The sequence below is a fragment of the Sciurus carolinensis genome, chromosome 11 (genome assembly GCF_902686445.1).
Source record: "Sciurus carolinensis chromosome 11, mSciCar1.2, whole genome shotgun sequence".
NCBI lineage: Eukaryota > Metazoa > Chordata > Mammalia > Rodentia > Sciuridae > Sciurus > Sciurus carolinensis.
This window is the reverse complement of record NC_062223.1, coordinates 54,833,700-54,851,198: the sequence shown is the minus strand read 5'-3', so window position 1 is coordinate 54,851,198 and position 17,499 is coordinate 54,833,700. Positions and strand designations below refer to the sequence as shown.

Here is a 17,499-nt window from a genome sequence, read left to right as displayed (position 1 = left end):
AGGTCTGAAAAAATACTTACCTCTCAAGTTGAGAACATTTACTTGTATCGTTTTTTTTAAATCAATGTTTCCTTTTCTTTGTTGTACTTCTCTGTTTCTAACTTATTGTTCAGGTAATATGCTTCATATTTTGAAATTCTAATAACCATTTATTTTCTCTTCTATAATACGATAGATTGATACTCTTTTTTATTCTATATTTTTTGCTCCCTACATTACCTCTTTTTGCTTTTAGTTCCTGTTTGTATAATTTTGTCTGTTTCTTTTACATTAGAGACTCTTACATAGTTGGTAGTTTTGCTCATACTTAAAAATGAGGCAATGAAAAGGTGATTCTAAGCTTTATATTACTATAGTTGAATTTCACTTGAGAGGTTTCATGGTAGAGTGACAAGGAGGTAAACCAAAAATTTCATTGGAAAACCACAAAATTTTGTAAATGTAGTTCTACTTTCATCAGTGGGTTATTTTACCCAGGGAAAAAAAGTCCTCCAACCTCTGGTTCATTGAAAATTTTATGGCTGCCTGTGTTCTGAGAGCTGAGCAAGGCAAGTGAATTTGGGGGTCTCATAGTATGTTATGCTGAATTTTACTTCTTATAAACTTTTGTTTTCAGCATGTGCCACACCACCATTCTTGGTTATGTCTTGTGTCTCTAAGTTCATAGCTGACTTCTGTTAAAGTAAACTGTTCACCTGCTACATGGGTGGAGTATGAAGAGGGAGAGAGGGCCTGAATGTTCTGTTGCACCTTAATTTTTTTTTTTTTTTTTTTTTGTATCACGGATTAAACCCAGTGGTGCTTCATCTGTGAGCCACATCCTCGGCCCTTTTTTATATTTTATTTAGAAACAGGTCCTCACTGAATTGATTTAGGACCTCAATAAGTTGCTGAGGCTGTTTTTGAACTGGTGATCCTCCTGCCTCAGCCTCCCGACCTACTGGGATTACAGGCATGAGCCATTGTTAATTAATACGCTTGTTTTCAAGTCCAACCTATATAATACTTTCTTTCATGAACTTTTCTTAAGATCTAAAATAAAATTGCTTGTGTCTTTTTGGTTTCTACTCTCAACCACCATATCACTAATTGCAGGTTTAAATGTTTGCTTTATTCTTGTCACTAATTCTTTCACAAGCATTTTACTAGGTCTTCAGGAAGGAACAGAAATAAAATGTATATTCAGTAATTATATTCAATTGAAATTTCTGTAATTATTTATTTAAATTATCTATTTGTTAAATGCCAGTGTAGGGATGACAATAGTGTGACAGGGTTGAATGAGTGAAATGATCTGTGAGGATTTTCTGCCAAATGGTTAACAATTCTAACAGTGTCTCTGGTTTCCTCTAGCACATTGTGTTCTTGGTTAAATTTTTGTTGGCCTGGATGATCCCTGATGTTCCAAAAGATGTTGAGGAGAGACTCAAAAGAGAAAAGTTAATGACTGTCAAGATTCTCCATGACTTCGAACTCAAGAAATTAAAAGAGAACTTGGGAATTAATTCAGAAGCATTTTCCAAGCAGGTCTTGATGGAAGAAAGCAAAGTACAGCTGGCTAAATCAACAATCTAATCAGCACAATGAAAAAACAGCTGGTTGCCTGTCTCACTTCCCTTTTTTTCTCTGGGTTTAGGGCCAGAGGCCGAAAGCCATGTGTCAATTTTATTCCTTTTTTTTTTTAACTCAATTTTATATACTCTCATAGAAGCCAACTTTGTGTTATTGGCTGAGTACCACTTGTTCGCATAATCCACTGGGCCCTCCCCAGATACTGTTTTCTGGGATCCTATAAATGATTGTTGAAAGCACATGTGGAATCAGCTTATGGGAAATCATGGAGTGTTGCAGTTCAGAATGAAACACTGGACTGGGGCTGTCCCTTCTCTTTGCTGTGCATCTGCACATTTTTATGGTCTTTTGGGTTGCTTATATCTCCTCCCCATCAAGAAAAATGTTACAAAAAGAAACGGAGCAAAGAGGCCTCCTGAGTCACATAAATCCTGCCATTTTAAAATCTGCAAATGAAACACCAAAATCAGATGACATAATAAACCTCACATATTAAAGAATATTGGTTATATATCATAGCAGGTGTTTATTCCTGAAATTGTCCAATACAAATTAAACTCCGTCAAACTCCCAGGTAGTTCTTCCAGGCAAATGCAGAATTCATTTTCTTCTAAAGACTGAATGTTTCAACAAGAGACTAACAAGTTTCTTAATGATAACACTTTGGTAACTATAATTTCTAGATTATCTTATCTGGGAAACCACATTACAAAGTTGTTAGGTCTTCAAATGAATGAAAGGTATTGAAGAAAAGTACATGTGTTTTCTTAGCAGTTAAAGAATGCAAGGCAATGCATATTGATTTATTCATTTCAATCTAGAAAATTGTTAAAAGTTTTTAAAATTACTTTTTTTCTGGAATGCCTATTTTGCATCATGAAGTCTTTTTGAGCATAAGCTATTTATATAAGCTAGGTAAAGTTATTTATGAAATGTAATCTATTTGCTTAAAGGAATTTTTACTCTTAATAAGTTTACAGTCTTTTCATATTGATGTATCATCATAAACAATGCTCAGTGCCTTGTTACTATCCTTTGACACATGAGAGATCATACTGTTGGCTGTTGATTTGACATGATGTAATATATCAAATGTAGAGAAATAACAAAAAGTTTAACACCAAGGAAAATTCAACCAAGTAAGAATAAGGTAAACTTGATAGTTAAATGAACAATATTTGTTAAATTATTCCGCTCAAATTTAGGCCTGTGTATGTGCAAAACAATTTTAGTTCTCATTCCATTTAACAAAATATTGTGTGTGTTTGTTACCACTAGAAACAGAGAGATGCAGTCCACTTATACACCATATGAATCTCTAGTTTCAAATTATAATTCAGTTCCAAAGGAACAGTGTTTATCACACACCAAGAAACTTTATCACAGGATTTTTTAAAGTAGTATTTATTAATCTAATATTAACAAATTTTATAGCATTGCCAATATTAAATATATGACAGATGGACAAAATTAACTACTGATTAATATTAAGCATTTAGACCTGGGGATTATGGAATTTATAAAACTATAAGACAGTTACCCCAGTATTGGGAGAACTAATTTGTCATCCACTGGGTATATTTCATGAACATTTTTGGGTAATTTGAAATGCACTCATAATTTAAAGATGATTTTTATATGTAGAGGAGACATATTTCTTGCTTGAGAAAATCAGTCAAGGTTACCATGAAATAAGCCCCAGACACAATATTATTATTACCTTGTCAAATCAAACTATATTATTACAATGTACATTGCTTCCTTCCTGGGTGCTGATGAAAATAAGGAAGAGCATAGACTTTAGTTTCTTGGATATACACTTTAATTTTTATTGCTTAAAGTATTTAGAAGAGCTAGTTAGTAAGATAAAGATAAATTTAACTCACAAAATTATCTGTCCACTACAGCTTTAAAACAAACTAACCCAAGTGTTGGGTTAAGAGTATATATGGAGAAACCAGCAAAAAAAGAAATTGTTTTAAGATAATTAATTCTTATGATTGATGGATATTTTCCTTTTAAAATATATTGATAAATGCTTTGTATTCACCTTGTGATTTACTGAGAAGTTTCTTCTTGTTTTACAGATTTTAAAATGAACTATTGGTATCACTTTTCCTGATAGTTTGCTAACTAAAATCAGAAGCCAAATGTATTCAAATATATTTGTTTCATTTAACCAAATCCATTGGTTTTTATTGGAGGGCTGAATTAAGAGCACCTGAACACCAAATATAACTTCATATTTATCAGCATGGGAGTTATTTTTGTCCCTTAATCAAGCTGATACTCATTTTTTTCTTTTCAGAAATGTTCCAGGGAACATTTGAGATCTTATGTGAAATAAAATGTTTAAGTGTTGAAGACAAAAAAAAAAAACATAACTTTTCAAATGTTCTCTCTCATTCTTGCTTTCATCAATTTTTGTTTGCGTACAAGAAGTAGAATCCTTTAAAACGTTTATTTTAGATGAATCCATCAAAAAGGAAGGGTCCTAATTAAATGCTCTCTTAATTTTGCTGCATCTCATGAATCCTCATGGCTTTAATGGTCTTATTTTGTCCAAACTATTAAGCAAGTTCTCAAAGAGAAGATGTAGAAAAAGAAGCTGAGGAAAGGAGGAAGAAGAAAGAGTTCTTTCCTTTGGATTCTGCTTGTGTTCCTTTGGGAGAGAGAGGTGCTATGCAGATGCATAGCCACTGTGGGTGGGAAGAGGCACCTCTCTCTCAGGCCATCTCGTAAGGGTTAGGAGAAAAACTAGAGAAATTTCAAGGAGACAACTATTATATATCAAAAGTAAAAGTTGGTTCCAAAGTCATGTTAGTTCCTATGAGTAGCTATGGATTTCTGTGGACATACTCCTTTTGAAGGTGAGGGATTTGTACTGTCCATTCATAAAGGGAATCTATTGTTTTGAAAGAATCTCTCAGCCTGGTCCTGGTGGTACACACCTGTAATCCCAGCTGCACTGTAGACAGGCAAGAGGATGGCAAGTTCAAAGCCAGCCTCAGCAACTTGGGCCCTAAGCAACTTAGAAAAACCCTGTTTCAAAATAACAAAAGCCTCAGTGATTAAGAGCCCCTGGGTTCAATCCTTGGTACTGAAAAGAAAGAAGAAAGAAAGAAAGAACCTCTCTAGTCTGCGTTTTAAGTAAGTAATAGTTCATATGTAACTGAAGAAGGTTATAAAGCAATGGCCTCGCAGAAGGACCATTAGTCGGGTTGGAAGTATGTAATGAGGAATCCTGTGACTACTGTGTTGCTCTTTTTCTAGGCACAGTTTTAATGTTTCATTTTCTGTGTCATAATCTCCAAGTGTAACTATTCCGTCATTATGTAAAACTTGATGAGAATACTCAAAAGTATTTGTGTGAGATGCCTGCTTCCAGTCTCCCAAAATGTTTGATTAGACATATCTGTGTGTGTGAGGTTGTGTGCCCTGGGACTAACCCCCAAAATAAGTGCTCCTTTTTGTTTTCTCTCTTTTCTCTTTTCAGGAAGGGGATACACAGGTATGCAAGGAAATGTCTCTTAAGTGATATGTACATAAATTTCAAGAGACTTGCTCAGTGAATAAAATAATATTTAAAACAAACTTTTCACAATCTCAATTTATTTTTCAAGTAAAACTCAGATACACATTTTCTGAGTTTGAGTGCTTTTAAGATTTTTAACTCATGTTATTTAGAGACATTAAAATCCACACATACAGTGTGGTTCATTCAGGAAATTACACACTAGCATATCTTGAGTAAGAAACTGAAGGGTCTAGAAAAATTGGAGAATGTGGTAGTTTTTATTTTACTGTCTCTAGTTTTTCTACTTTGGAAGATGATAAGCGTGAACAGAAAGGCCCACAAGGAAAAACAGTGTGTTGAAATAATTTCCATTTTTTTCCAGTCTCATTTTTCCCAAAAAGAAGTCCCCAACAACTTCCATTGGAATCATCTGTCTGCATGTTGGAAGTGAGACCTCTCAGGCCTATCCCAGATCTCTAAAAGCAGAGTCTCTGGGGAAGCAGATTTTTAAAAATCTCTTAACTCCCATGTATTGTCTCACAAATGAGCATTTGGGGGACACCTAATATCTAAACCATAACAATACTGTAGGGGGTAAAGGAAATTTTTATTAACAATTATGACCTTTTGGTAATTGTAGAAAGACAGGGGAGTAAGGACCTAGAAGGAAGATCAGAAAAAATCTCACAAAAGGCACCATTCAGCTCTCCTGAAACACTGTCATGGGATGACAAATTGGAGCTTGCAGGGACACCTCAGTGCTGAAGAGTAACTGGAAAGGAGAGCTTGTGAATTCCATGAGAAGGGTTGTTCCTGTGTAGCTGCCGCTGCTGTGAATCTGCAGCCAAGTTTCACTCATGGCCCTGGGGCCCATTGCTGTTCAGGAAGAGCTGGGCATCAAGAAAAAGAGAGTGCAAGAGGCTAGAGCCTTCTGGACCCCTTTCCATGTGTCCTTTACCATGTTGATACTCAAAGACCTTCAGGAAAAAATGGCTCTTGCTTGACTTCTAACCACCTTTTCGGCAAAGGTTATCTGATATCACATAAGGAAACATTTGAGGAAATAAAACTCCAGCTTCACTAACTTGACATAGTACAAACTGCCATGGAGACCAAAAATGAAAAACAGAAAGCCTATTGATCATGTGAACAGTATGATTAGAAATAGACTTAATTTACCTTCATTAGTACTCAGTAACTGAAGAACAGGATTTACATACTTTTCAATCACAAACACTTAAAAATCTGATCAAATACCAGATCATAAAAACAAGCAAAAACACAACAAATTTCAAAGGACAGAAATCAACCAGATAGCTTTCTTTGTACATGATAATATGAAATTAGAAGAGATAATTAAAATATAACTAGGAAAATTATGTCCCCAAATTTTGAAATACCCTCCATCAAAAGAGAAATTAAACTGGAATTTAGAAGATAAGTTTAATTACATGGTCCCCAAAATAATGCACAGTTAATTTTTGTGTGATAGATTAATTATATCTGGTGGGCATTTTTTTCAGGGAAATGCATACTATTAAGCTAGGCAACTCATAAAGGCAAAAAGCAAGCGAAGTCTGTAATGAAAAGAGAACAGTAATATTAGAAAAAAGAAGAAAAACATCTTAATTGGAGAAATTCAGGGAAAGTATACAGAAAATATTATCGGTAACATATTAAACTATTCCCTTTATAATCTGTAATAAAAAGTCACACTTCCAGCAATAATAGCCTGGATTTCTTTAGATTAAAGAAAAGAAAAACCTGAAAAAATTACATAAAATACTTCAAAATTGATTGAAATCACTGGAAAAATATAAGACAAAGAGGCCTGTAGAACCAATAACTAGGAGGAGAGGGAAGAACAGAAGGAGAAGGGGGCCTTCTTTGTGGTGATTTTCCCCTTTGAGGAAATTAGAGATTCCAAACACAAAAATGATAGTTGAAAAGAAGCAAAGTTCAGCTGAATTTTCAACAGATTTAGTGCCTAGGGAAAATATATGGTGTCTATTAAGAACAAGAAGCCCTATTAAAATCCCAGCACTGTCTGTTGGAATATTCCATATATTAGGACACAGAAAGGTTAAAAGAGAAAGAATGGAAAAAGATATTCCTTGCAAACACTGAAATAAAGTATATCTACACTAATATCAGACAAAACCAACCATGAGACAAGATGTAATGCTAGAAATTGAGCTATTTTATAATTAAAAGGTACTTCTAAGAATTATAACTATTCTAAGTATGTATTCATCTAATTATAAGTTGGAATAAATATAAAAGACATGTTGACAAAAGGGAATAGTAAACCCACAACTTTGAAGAAGTTAGCAAACTTTTAGTGATCAATGTACCAAACAAGGAGGGAAACACAATCAAAATACCGAACATTTGAAGGATGCAATCAATCAACTTGATCACTAATGTTATATCTCATAATGGAAGCACAAACATTCTTTTCAACGTTCATGGGATGTTTTTCAAAAGGTAGCATATTGTGGACCAAAATCTCTGAGGACTAAAACCATTCAGAAGATTTTTCTGATTGTAGTGAACTCAAGTCAAACACAGTAAGAGATAATTAGACAATCAACAAAATGTTTGGAAATTAAGCAAGAGACACAGTTCTCAGTACCATATGGATCAGAGAAGAAATTTCAATGAATATTGGAATGAATTTGAATGTAAAAATAAATGTTAACATTTCAAAGTTTGTGGGAAGTAGCTAAATCACTGTTCTGAGGGCAATATCTAGAGATCTTAATACATATATTAGTAAACTAGGAATTTTGAAGTAAAGCTTATGCCTCAAACATATAAAGAGAAAATGAACAAAATAAATTCCCAATGTAGAAAAAAATAATATAGTTAGAAATCAATGAAGTGGAAAGCAAACTTACTTGGAGAAAAGTAAAGAATACAAAGTTTAATTCTTTGAAATGGTTAAAAATTTTATATACATATAGCAAGAAACAATCAAGAAGAGAGAGAAATAAAAAGTGTCAAAATCTGGAGGATATAGTCACTGAACCTGTAGCCAGAGCAATCAGGCAAGAAGAAAATGAAGGGATACAAATAGGAAAAGAAAAAATCAAATTATATCTGTTGCTGACGACATAATCCTATATTTAGAACACCCAAAACACTCCTACAGAAGACTTCTAGAACTGATAAATTAAGCAAAGTCGCAGGATACAAGATCATACCTTATATCAAACACTTTTCCTATACTTTAATAGCACATCTATTGAAAAAGAAATCAGGAAAACTATCCCATTCACAATAACTTCAAAATATCAAATAAAAAAATATTTGTAATGAATCTAATCAAGGAGGTAAAAAAATCTCTAAAATGAAAACTATAAAGCACTAAAGAAAGAAATTGAAGAAAAACTTAGCCACTAGAAAGATCTCCTATGTTCTTAGGCAGAATTAATATCAAAATGACCATACTACAAAAAGCACTATACAGATTCAATGCAATCCCATCAAATACTAGTAACATTATTATTATTATTATTATTATTATTATTATTATTATTACTATTATTTTGGTACAGGGATTGAATTCAGCCCTATTTTGTATTTTATTTTTATTTAGATACAGGGTCTCACTGAGTTGCTTAGTCCTGCTCACAACCTGCTTGGAGAGGGAGTAGGTAATCATTGGAGGTGTGGACCAACTGGAAATAAAGGCTAGGAAATTAATATTAAGAAATAAATATAAGACATGAGAATTATATATATATTCAAAGCTGGGCATTGACAGGTAGAAGAGACCTGATGAGTCTGATCCTAACAAAGGGAAAAGTCCATGAATGCTTTATTTATAGTGAAACACATCAAAGGGATTCATGAAAGAGCTGCTTCAGAAAAACAGGATAAGTGTGGGGAAAACAGTTCATTTGGGGCTTGGCAGGTTATGCCCATCTCCAGGTGGCTGCATTTGAACCTAGGGCTGTGAGCTGAGGTAGGACACCAGCATGAACTGGGCTTTCTTGAACCAGGGAATTTCACCCAGGAGTTCCCAGAAAAGCAGACTTCTGGACTTATGATGGCTCAAACAAATCCATAGTTCATACATAGCTTCCAATAGCTCAGCACCTCGCTTCGCTGAGTCTGGCTTTGAAATCCCGTTCCTCCTGCCTCAGCCTCCTGAACTGCTGTGATTATAGGCGTATCCCACCTGCCTGGCAGTGACATTCTTCATAGAACTAGAAAACCACTTCTAAATTTCATTTTGAAGAATAAAAGACCCAGAAGAGGGACTGGGGTTGTAGCTCAGTGATGGAGCGCTTGCCTTGCACTGGGTTCGATCCTCAGCACCACATATACATAAATAAATAAATAAATAAATAAATAAATAAATAAATAAATAAATAAATAAAATAAAGGTGGTGTGTTCATCTGCAACTAAAAAAATATTTTAAAAAAATTTAAAAAAAAAAGACCCAGAATTGCCAAAGCAATTCTGAGCAAGAGCGATGCTAGAGGCATCACAATATTGTACTCACCTCAAATTATACATCACAATATTATACATCACCTCACATCATACTACAGAGGTATGGTAACAGAAAACAGAAAAACAGCATAATATAGAACCAAAAACGGACAAATACTAGTGGGATATAAGAAGATTAAGAGAAAAATCCTCATAGGTACAGTCATCTGATACTTAAATATATCTGGAAGAAAAGAAGTCTTTTTAACAAAAAGTGCTGGGAAAACAGTTTATCTATATATAGAAGAATGAAACTTGGTCCCATTTTTCACCCTGCACAGCAGTCAACTTGAAGTGGATCAAAAACCTAGGAATTAGACCAGAAACTGCAACTGCTAGGAAAAAAATAAACAGGCTCAACACTACTACTGCAATATCAATACCTATGTTGACATTGTCAAAGCAGCTGATTTCCTCAGTAAGACTCCTAAAGCACAAGAAATAAAACCAAAAATCAATGCAGGACAATATCAAATTAAAAAGTTTCTGCACAGTAAAGGAAACAATTAGGAATGTGGTGAGTGAGCCTATAGAATGGAAAATGATTCTGCCACCTATCCTCAGATGGGATGAATATCCAGAATATATAAAGAACTCAAAACACACACACACACACACACACACACACACACACATACGCACACGCACACGTACACACAAATATCTCATTTAATAAAGGGAAAAAGAATGAAACAAACACGTCTCAAAGAATGAAACACAAATGGCCAACAATCATGAAAAAATGTTCAACATCCATCTCAATCAGGTAAATGAAAATCAAAACTGCATTGAGATTTCATCTCACTCCAGTCAGAATGCAATCATCACACATACAAATAATATTAAATCTGGCAAGAATGTGAGAAAAAAGAGACTCATACACTGTTGGTAGGACTACACATTATTGCAACCACTCTGGAAAGAAGAATGGAGATTCCTCAAAAAACTAGGAATAGAACCACCATATGACCCAGCTATCCCACTATTCAATATTTACCCAAAAGAACTAAACTCAGCATATTATAGTGATAACAGCCACATCAATGTTTATAGTAGCACAACCACAATAGCCAAGTTATGGAACAAGCCCAGCTGCCTGTTGACAGATGAATGGATAAAGAAAATATGGTTATATAAATGATGGAGTTCTATTCAGTCATAAAGAAGAATGAAATTATGTCATTTGCTGGTAAATGGATGAGTCGAGAACATAATGCCAAGTGAAATAAGCAAGATTCAGAAAGTCAAGGATCAAATGTTTTCTATTATATGTAGATATATTAAGGAAAAAAGGTGAGGGTATCTCATGAAAGTAGAAGGGTAATCAGTGGAGCAGATGAAGGGGACTGAAGGGGTGGGAAGAAAGACAGAAAAATGGAGGAATGGTGGAATGAAATTGACCAAACTATCCTATGTAGATATATGAATATACCACAGTAAATCTCACCTTTATATAGATCTATAAAGTGCTAATTTAAAAAAAAGGTAAGTAAATAGAAGGAAGACTAGTAGATTAGAGAAAAAGAGACTGAGGGAGAGAGAAGGACTGGGGACTGAATTTGAGAAAATCATATTCTATGCATGTATAATTGTCAAAATGAACCCTAATGTTATTTATAACTAAAATGCACTAGTAAAAAAAATATTTATAAAAAATACATATGTACAGTATACCTGCTAATTTCTTTATTCCTCCCCTGACACCTTTCTTTCCCCTTTTGTCTCTAGTTTCCATATGAGATATCTGCTAATTTTTTCAAGAAACAAGAAGGATAAATTGGACACTAATGATATTAGTTACCCATAGAGGATGGACTGGAACAGAATGGAATAGGGTAGTAGGAAGGACAGGACTACCATATTCCTCTAAGCATACCTTTTTAGTAACTCTGCTATAACCATAATATTTCACAAACCTTGAAATAAGAAAAAAAAATCAGGATAGGGGAGGGAACTCCAATTTATACAAATTAAAAAATAAACACCTATATTAAAATTAAACAGTATACCCCCATGAAGGGTGTGGAAGAAGGATATAACTTTAATAACTCTAAAAGACTAAATCGACTCTATATTATAAGGGTAAATCCAGAGGTTTTTTGTTTGTTTGTTTGTTTTGTGTTGTTTTTGTTGTTTGGTACCAAGAATTGAACTCAGGGACACTTAACCACTGAGCCATATCTCCAGCCCTTTTTTATATGTTATTTTATCTTGTTGAGTTGTTTAGTGCTTTGCTAAGTTGCTGAGGCTGGGTTTGAATTTGAAATCCTCCTCCCTCAACCTCCAAAGCCACTAGGATTACAGCATGCTAACATGCTATACTTCACATGTTGTACATTAGCTAGTAAATTTGTTTTTCATGGGAATATGAGATAACGATACTTAATCTCATGTATACTAGAACTGAAAAAATTATTAAATACAATGTGGATAATGAAACAAGGTTACCCCCGTCTGAAAAATTACAAATCAAGAGGGAAGGGCAACAATGAACTCTATGGCATTAATTTAGAATTGAAAGTAGCAAAATAATTATGTGATAGAGACATAATAGAAAAAATATAGAAATAGGAATACATATTCTTACACACATGCACATATTTTCCAGTTGTCTCCTAAGAGTGTAGAATCTGTGACACACCAGTAATACTAAAATGATATCTCAGTGGACTCTGGGAGAATAAAGGTTGCAGCAGAGAGAACACAAAAGGAGTTTTGAACATTTTGTGGTAATAGAAAATAAGTGTACGATGTTATACTCCATGTGTGTTTAATATGTCAAAATATACCTCACTGTCATGTATGTCTAAAAAGAACAAATAAATTTTTTAAAAATGAAGGAAAATTATATTGTTCAACAAATACTGGGACATGCCAAAGGACACAGAAGACAATCTGGAGGAATACTCACTGGTCAAAATTGGGATAATTTGAGCAATAAAATAAAGAACAATAATATCTCGTCATTCATACTAGAACAAATAGATAGTTGAACAAATAAACAAATGAGAGAAAGATTACTAAAGACTTTTAATTAATCAATGCAGAAGGAATGAGAGACCATATTGTTATAGACTAAAATTAAACCTGGTTTAAAAAAAAAAAGTAGGATATTTGCAAAAACTTACAAAATCATTACCCCAAAGGTATATTCTGATTACTAAGGTAAAAATAATAACTTCACAACATAGAAACCGGGTATACATGGCCTTTACTAAGAAATCAGGGTTAATCATCAATAACAACACATATTGCTACCATGTACCCCCAACAGGATGCACTGAGATGGGCACAACACCAGTCTTTGGTGTTTGGTTTGGTTAAGTTTGGTTTGGTTTGAGTTGGCACTCTTGCCAGAATGCATAACTTCAATCTAATCCTGACAGAATATCAGGCAACCTCAAATTGAGCTTCCACATTCTACCACAGAATCAAGATCATTGAAAATAAAGAATAAACATTCTGGGACTGGGGCTGTAGCTCAGTGGTAGAGCACTTGCCTCGCATGTGTGAGGCACTGGATTTGATCCTCAGCACCACATAAAAATAAATAAACAAACAAACAAACCAATTTTAAAAAAGCATAAACATGTAACTCAGAACAGAGGAAATAGACTTGGCAAGTAAATGCAATATGGGGTCCTGAATTGGTTTGTAGGTGAGAAAAAAATGATTTTAGTGGGAAACTCCCAAAATTAAATAAGGTCAGTAGTTTAGTTGATTGTATGAATATTAGCTTCTGAAAATTATATTACAGTTGTGTAAGGTTTTAATATTGCAGGAAGCTGAGTAACAGCAGATAGAACTCTCAGTACTGTATTTTCAACTCTTCTGTAAGTCTGAAATTATTTCAAAATATAAAGTTTCAAAAAAACTAATAAAATTTTGTCAACAATTGCAAGTGTTTGTATATAGATATTATATTGTAACAATGTTAGTTCTGATAAGGGTGTTTTTGATTAAAGAGGAGTAGTGCCTTCATTCTTAACAGTTGTCACAGGTAAAGTGACATGACATCCTCAACGAAATTTCAAATTGTCCCTCAAATGCATGCATGGATAAGAACAAAGGATTCAAATTATTAAAAACTTGAATCTAGGTAGTAAGTATACTGTGCCACTTCATTATACTCTTTTGAACTCTTTGTATATTTGAAAATGGTCAAAATAAGAAGTTGGTTATGAAAAAAATCCACAATTATCTCTCCAATTCCATATGCATGTTCTAATCTGAAAAAAAGGAAAAGAAATCTGTAATTCCCCATTATAGCGAGAAATAAAACTGTTATTGCATCTAAAATATCTCAATTTATTAGAAACATAGAGGAACATATTAAACATGGTGAAATCCCCAAAATCCAAATAACCTCCATAGGACCAGTTAAGAAAACTGGCTTTCTTTTACAAATTAATTGACAACAAAAGGAAAGCAGCCAAGGAGAATTTATGTATTAAAGCAAAATAAAGAAACCTCTCATTCACTTGCACATCCTCTATAGAGTCTGACTAAACAAACAATCAGTAAGAAAAAAGAATGAGGAGATTCAGAATCAGCTGCAGAAGAATGGTGATAGAAAGAAATCTTAGTAGCAATTTCCCAGTGTTTATCTTCAAAGGAATGATGCGTGGTTTTAATCCGGGTATGGTAATGGCTGTGATTTTGAGAGTACATTTCTTTTAGAGATACATCCTGAATGCTTGCAGGTGAAATGACATGATGCCTAGAATATTCTTCAAACGACTCAGGGTGGGGGAAGGGAGATTAAATCAGAAGGAAATCCAAATAAAACATGATTACCAGGTATTTTGCTGAGGTTCAGTGAGTGGGACATGGAAATTTTGAAAGTCATTGTTTTTGACTTTGTCCAAAAAAATGTCACCACAAATAAAATACACAAACACAAAACTTTACACTGTCTGACCATTTATTTCTCTCTAGAAATCTAATCAAAATGCCCTTATCTTCAGAAGTAAAAATTTGTTAATTATCAGTGAAAAGATTTGGGTGGAAAGTTAACAGTGCAAGTATAAGAATGTATTGCTGCATTGTTTTAATAAGCAAATTCATTCAAAATTAATATGGGAGTTCTACTGTACTTGTTTAGAAAAGCAATTCAAAACAGCATGTATAGTGGATGATGTATACCTTTGTGTAAAATTGAGTTCCTACATTAACTCACACTAGAAATGGAGATGAGCAACAAACAATATTTTGTCTGCATTTACAATATTCTCATCTTGATCTCCCCCTGCTGGTTAACAGGGAGAAATAAATTTTAACATTTCTAGGTTTCCCACTTAACTGGATCCAAAGAAATAATCTGTCCTTATAGGTGGGTTTCAGAAATTTTTGGATAAAAGTGCTCAGTTTCTTGGAAAGCCTGACTCCCTTCATGCTTCTGTTGCAAATATGGAATCTTAGTTTATTGGCACAAAGAAATATGACATAGGTAAAGAGGGTGTCTGGTTCCCAATTTTGTAATGTGTCCCAACTGCAATTCACTATTTCTTGGCAAAATAGAACTTATATGTCTGATCACTGGGAGCCATGTTGGCATCCTCTAGCAAGTGAGTCTGACAGATAGTCTTTTGAATTGGATGATACTTCTGCGGAGGAACAACTGTATTCCACTGGCTCATTCTACTCTCACTTAGATTTTGCTAGCTAAAAATCCCCTAGTTTTATGTTATTTCCCCTCAAAACACCCTGATCCAGTGTTCTGCTATCAGTCTATGCTCTATAGCACCCCATTTCTTCCCCCGTGCACTCAGTGGCAACTTCACAGATTCACTGCTTAGTATACATTATACATAAAAATTAAGGGAGGCTTGAAAAACAATTAGATATTCTGCCTGATCAGAGCCACCCACTCCTTGTTATTATGTGAGGGGGCCTATGTAAATGTAGACTTCTCTGTGCAGCTTCCTGATTTCCTACTAGAAAGGTAAGCAAGTACTTCCTGCCCCCACCCACCAGCATTTTCAGGATTCCCCTGCTCGTTATAGAAAATTGCAATAAGGATGTGAACAAGATATTGTGTTTAGGATGAGATCCCAAAGAGTGAGGAAATAAGGGGAAAACATGTGTTTATCAGCAGGCTACCATTATGGGAAAGTAGAGTTCAGTTCCACTGAGAAACCCACTGAGAGGCTGTTTAAATCAAAGTTCAGAATCATGACACTCAGAGAGGCAGAAGACAGGGTCATTGTCTACTGACCTCTATCCCCGGGGGACTGAGTGAATTGCTTCTAGGAATGATCATTCTTCAGCAGTCCCAGCAGCCAACCCGGTCAAGCACATTCCAGCACCCAGGGAAAAAAGTTATTAAGGTAGAGAGATACTAGTACTTCAGGTATAATACCATCAGTCTTTATAGATATTATCCGCAGAATCCACAGGCAAACCCTAGGCAAAGAAGGGACAACAGGTGGGACAATGATGGCGTCTATTTATAGCCCCTCGTGTTATTATGATGCATAACCCCAGCTGGATTGAAGCCCTGAAGGAGAAAATGGAGACCCACATCTGATCAAAAATCTTTTCCCCTGACTTCATCTTTTTATCATCATCCCCCAGAGCTATAAGCAGTAAGACTTTTTTTTCCATGTCTTTTTTCTTCCTAAATATAAATCCAGTCTTGCTTCAGCTTTAATGAACAACTAAAGTTTCTTTCTCTACATGCTGAAGAGCATTATGGATGGCACCTGTAGGCTTAGCTCTTGGTTTAAATTAAATTTGCTTTAAAAATGGTTCTACTGAGATGTACATACATACCATAGAATTTACCCATTCAAAACCCTTTCGATACCTTAAACAATTCTGATTTAAACACTCACGTATAAGTTTTTGTGTGAGCACAATTTTCATTTCTCTTATAATTCCAGGAATGGAATTGCTGAATCATAAGGCAAATCTATGTTTAAGGAACAAAACAAATTTATTAGCAGCTTCTCCTTTCAGTGAATGAATTGTCTGTATTTCAAGATTATTAAACTCCCACAAATTCCATCTTTCATCTTAAAGATTATTAGCTTATAATTTATTGTTATATTCTTTAAAATAAATCTTAATTATTTCATCTGAACCAGTGTCTTATTCTAGGTGAGTGGTGCATTCTTAGAAATACAGAGAAGTACACAAGTGATTTTCAAAACATTATTCTCTGACATATGTAGAATACATAAGTGGTTCTATGAGTCCAAAAAAATTTAATAAGGATGCACCCCACACTGTGAACAGTGGCTTCCTCAGAGTAGCACAAGGGAAGGAGGGAGAACATACTTCTATTTTTCACTTTCAGAAATGTTATTGTTTGAATTTTCTACCATGTGTAAATAAAAATGAGCTAATTTTTTAAAACTTAAATGTCGAAACATGTAATGAAAATTAATGAAAACATTATGAAATCCACATATTCTCCTTGAAGACTTACTTATTTAGATCTGACGAGGTCAACTCTTTGCAGTGTTATCCTAACTCAGTTGCACCTTTGAATGTGAAAGTTAGAAACATTCCAGTGAAATCTACACTGCATTGTGGTAAAACTACTATTGAGGTAATGGATGATTGACTTATTAATCTTCGGAATAATTTCTGCTTATAGTTTTTCCTGAAGTATTTTTAAGCTCTAGGTTAAGGTCACGCCCCTCCTACTATGACAGCTTTGAAACATGGTTTTCTCTTGACCCTCACTAGAGACTGAGGGGCAAATGTGATGGCATAACTCACCAACTCATGTCCCCTTCCTCCTCCTCCTTCAGTCCTTCTTCACTATCACAGCAATCATTCCTTGAAATAGTGCTTCAGACACTAGTCCAGGAACATCACATACATCATTTTACCTTCTCTGCTCAATGAGTCTATAAAATAGGTATAATTAAATTTGCTTCATCCTGGAGAAAACAAA

At 34.4% G+C, this 17,499-nt stretch overlaps 1 protein-coding gene across 5 annotated transcripts in view; it reads left to right on the top strand.

The window, feature by feature from the left end:
• Ano5 (anoctamin 5) overlaps positions 1 to 4,199 on the top strand; it is an 88,810-nt gene extending 84,611 nt beyond the window's left edge. For all 5 annotated transcript variants that reach the window (XM_047517492.1, XM_047517491.1, XM_047517490.1 and 2 more), the window contains one exon: positions 1,354 to 4,199. In XM_047517492.1, the coding sequence (XP_047373448.1) occupies positions 1,354 to 1,575 (222 nt within the window). In that variant the 3' untranslated portion in view covers positions 1,576 to 4,199. The remainder of the gene's footprint in view (positions 1 to 1,353) is intronic.
• Positions 4,200 to 17,499: the final 13,300 nt, after the last annotated feature.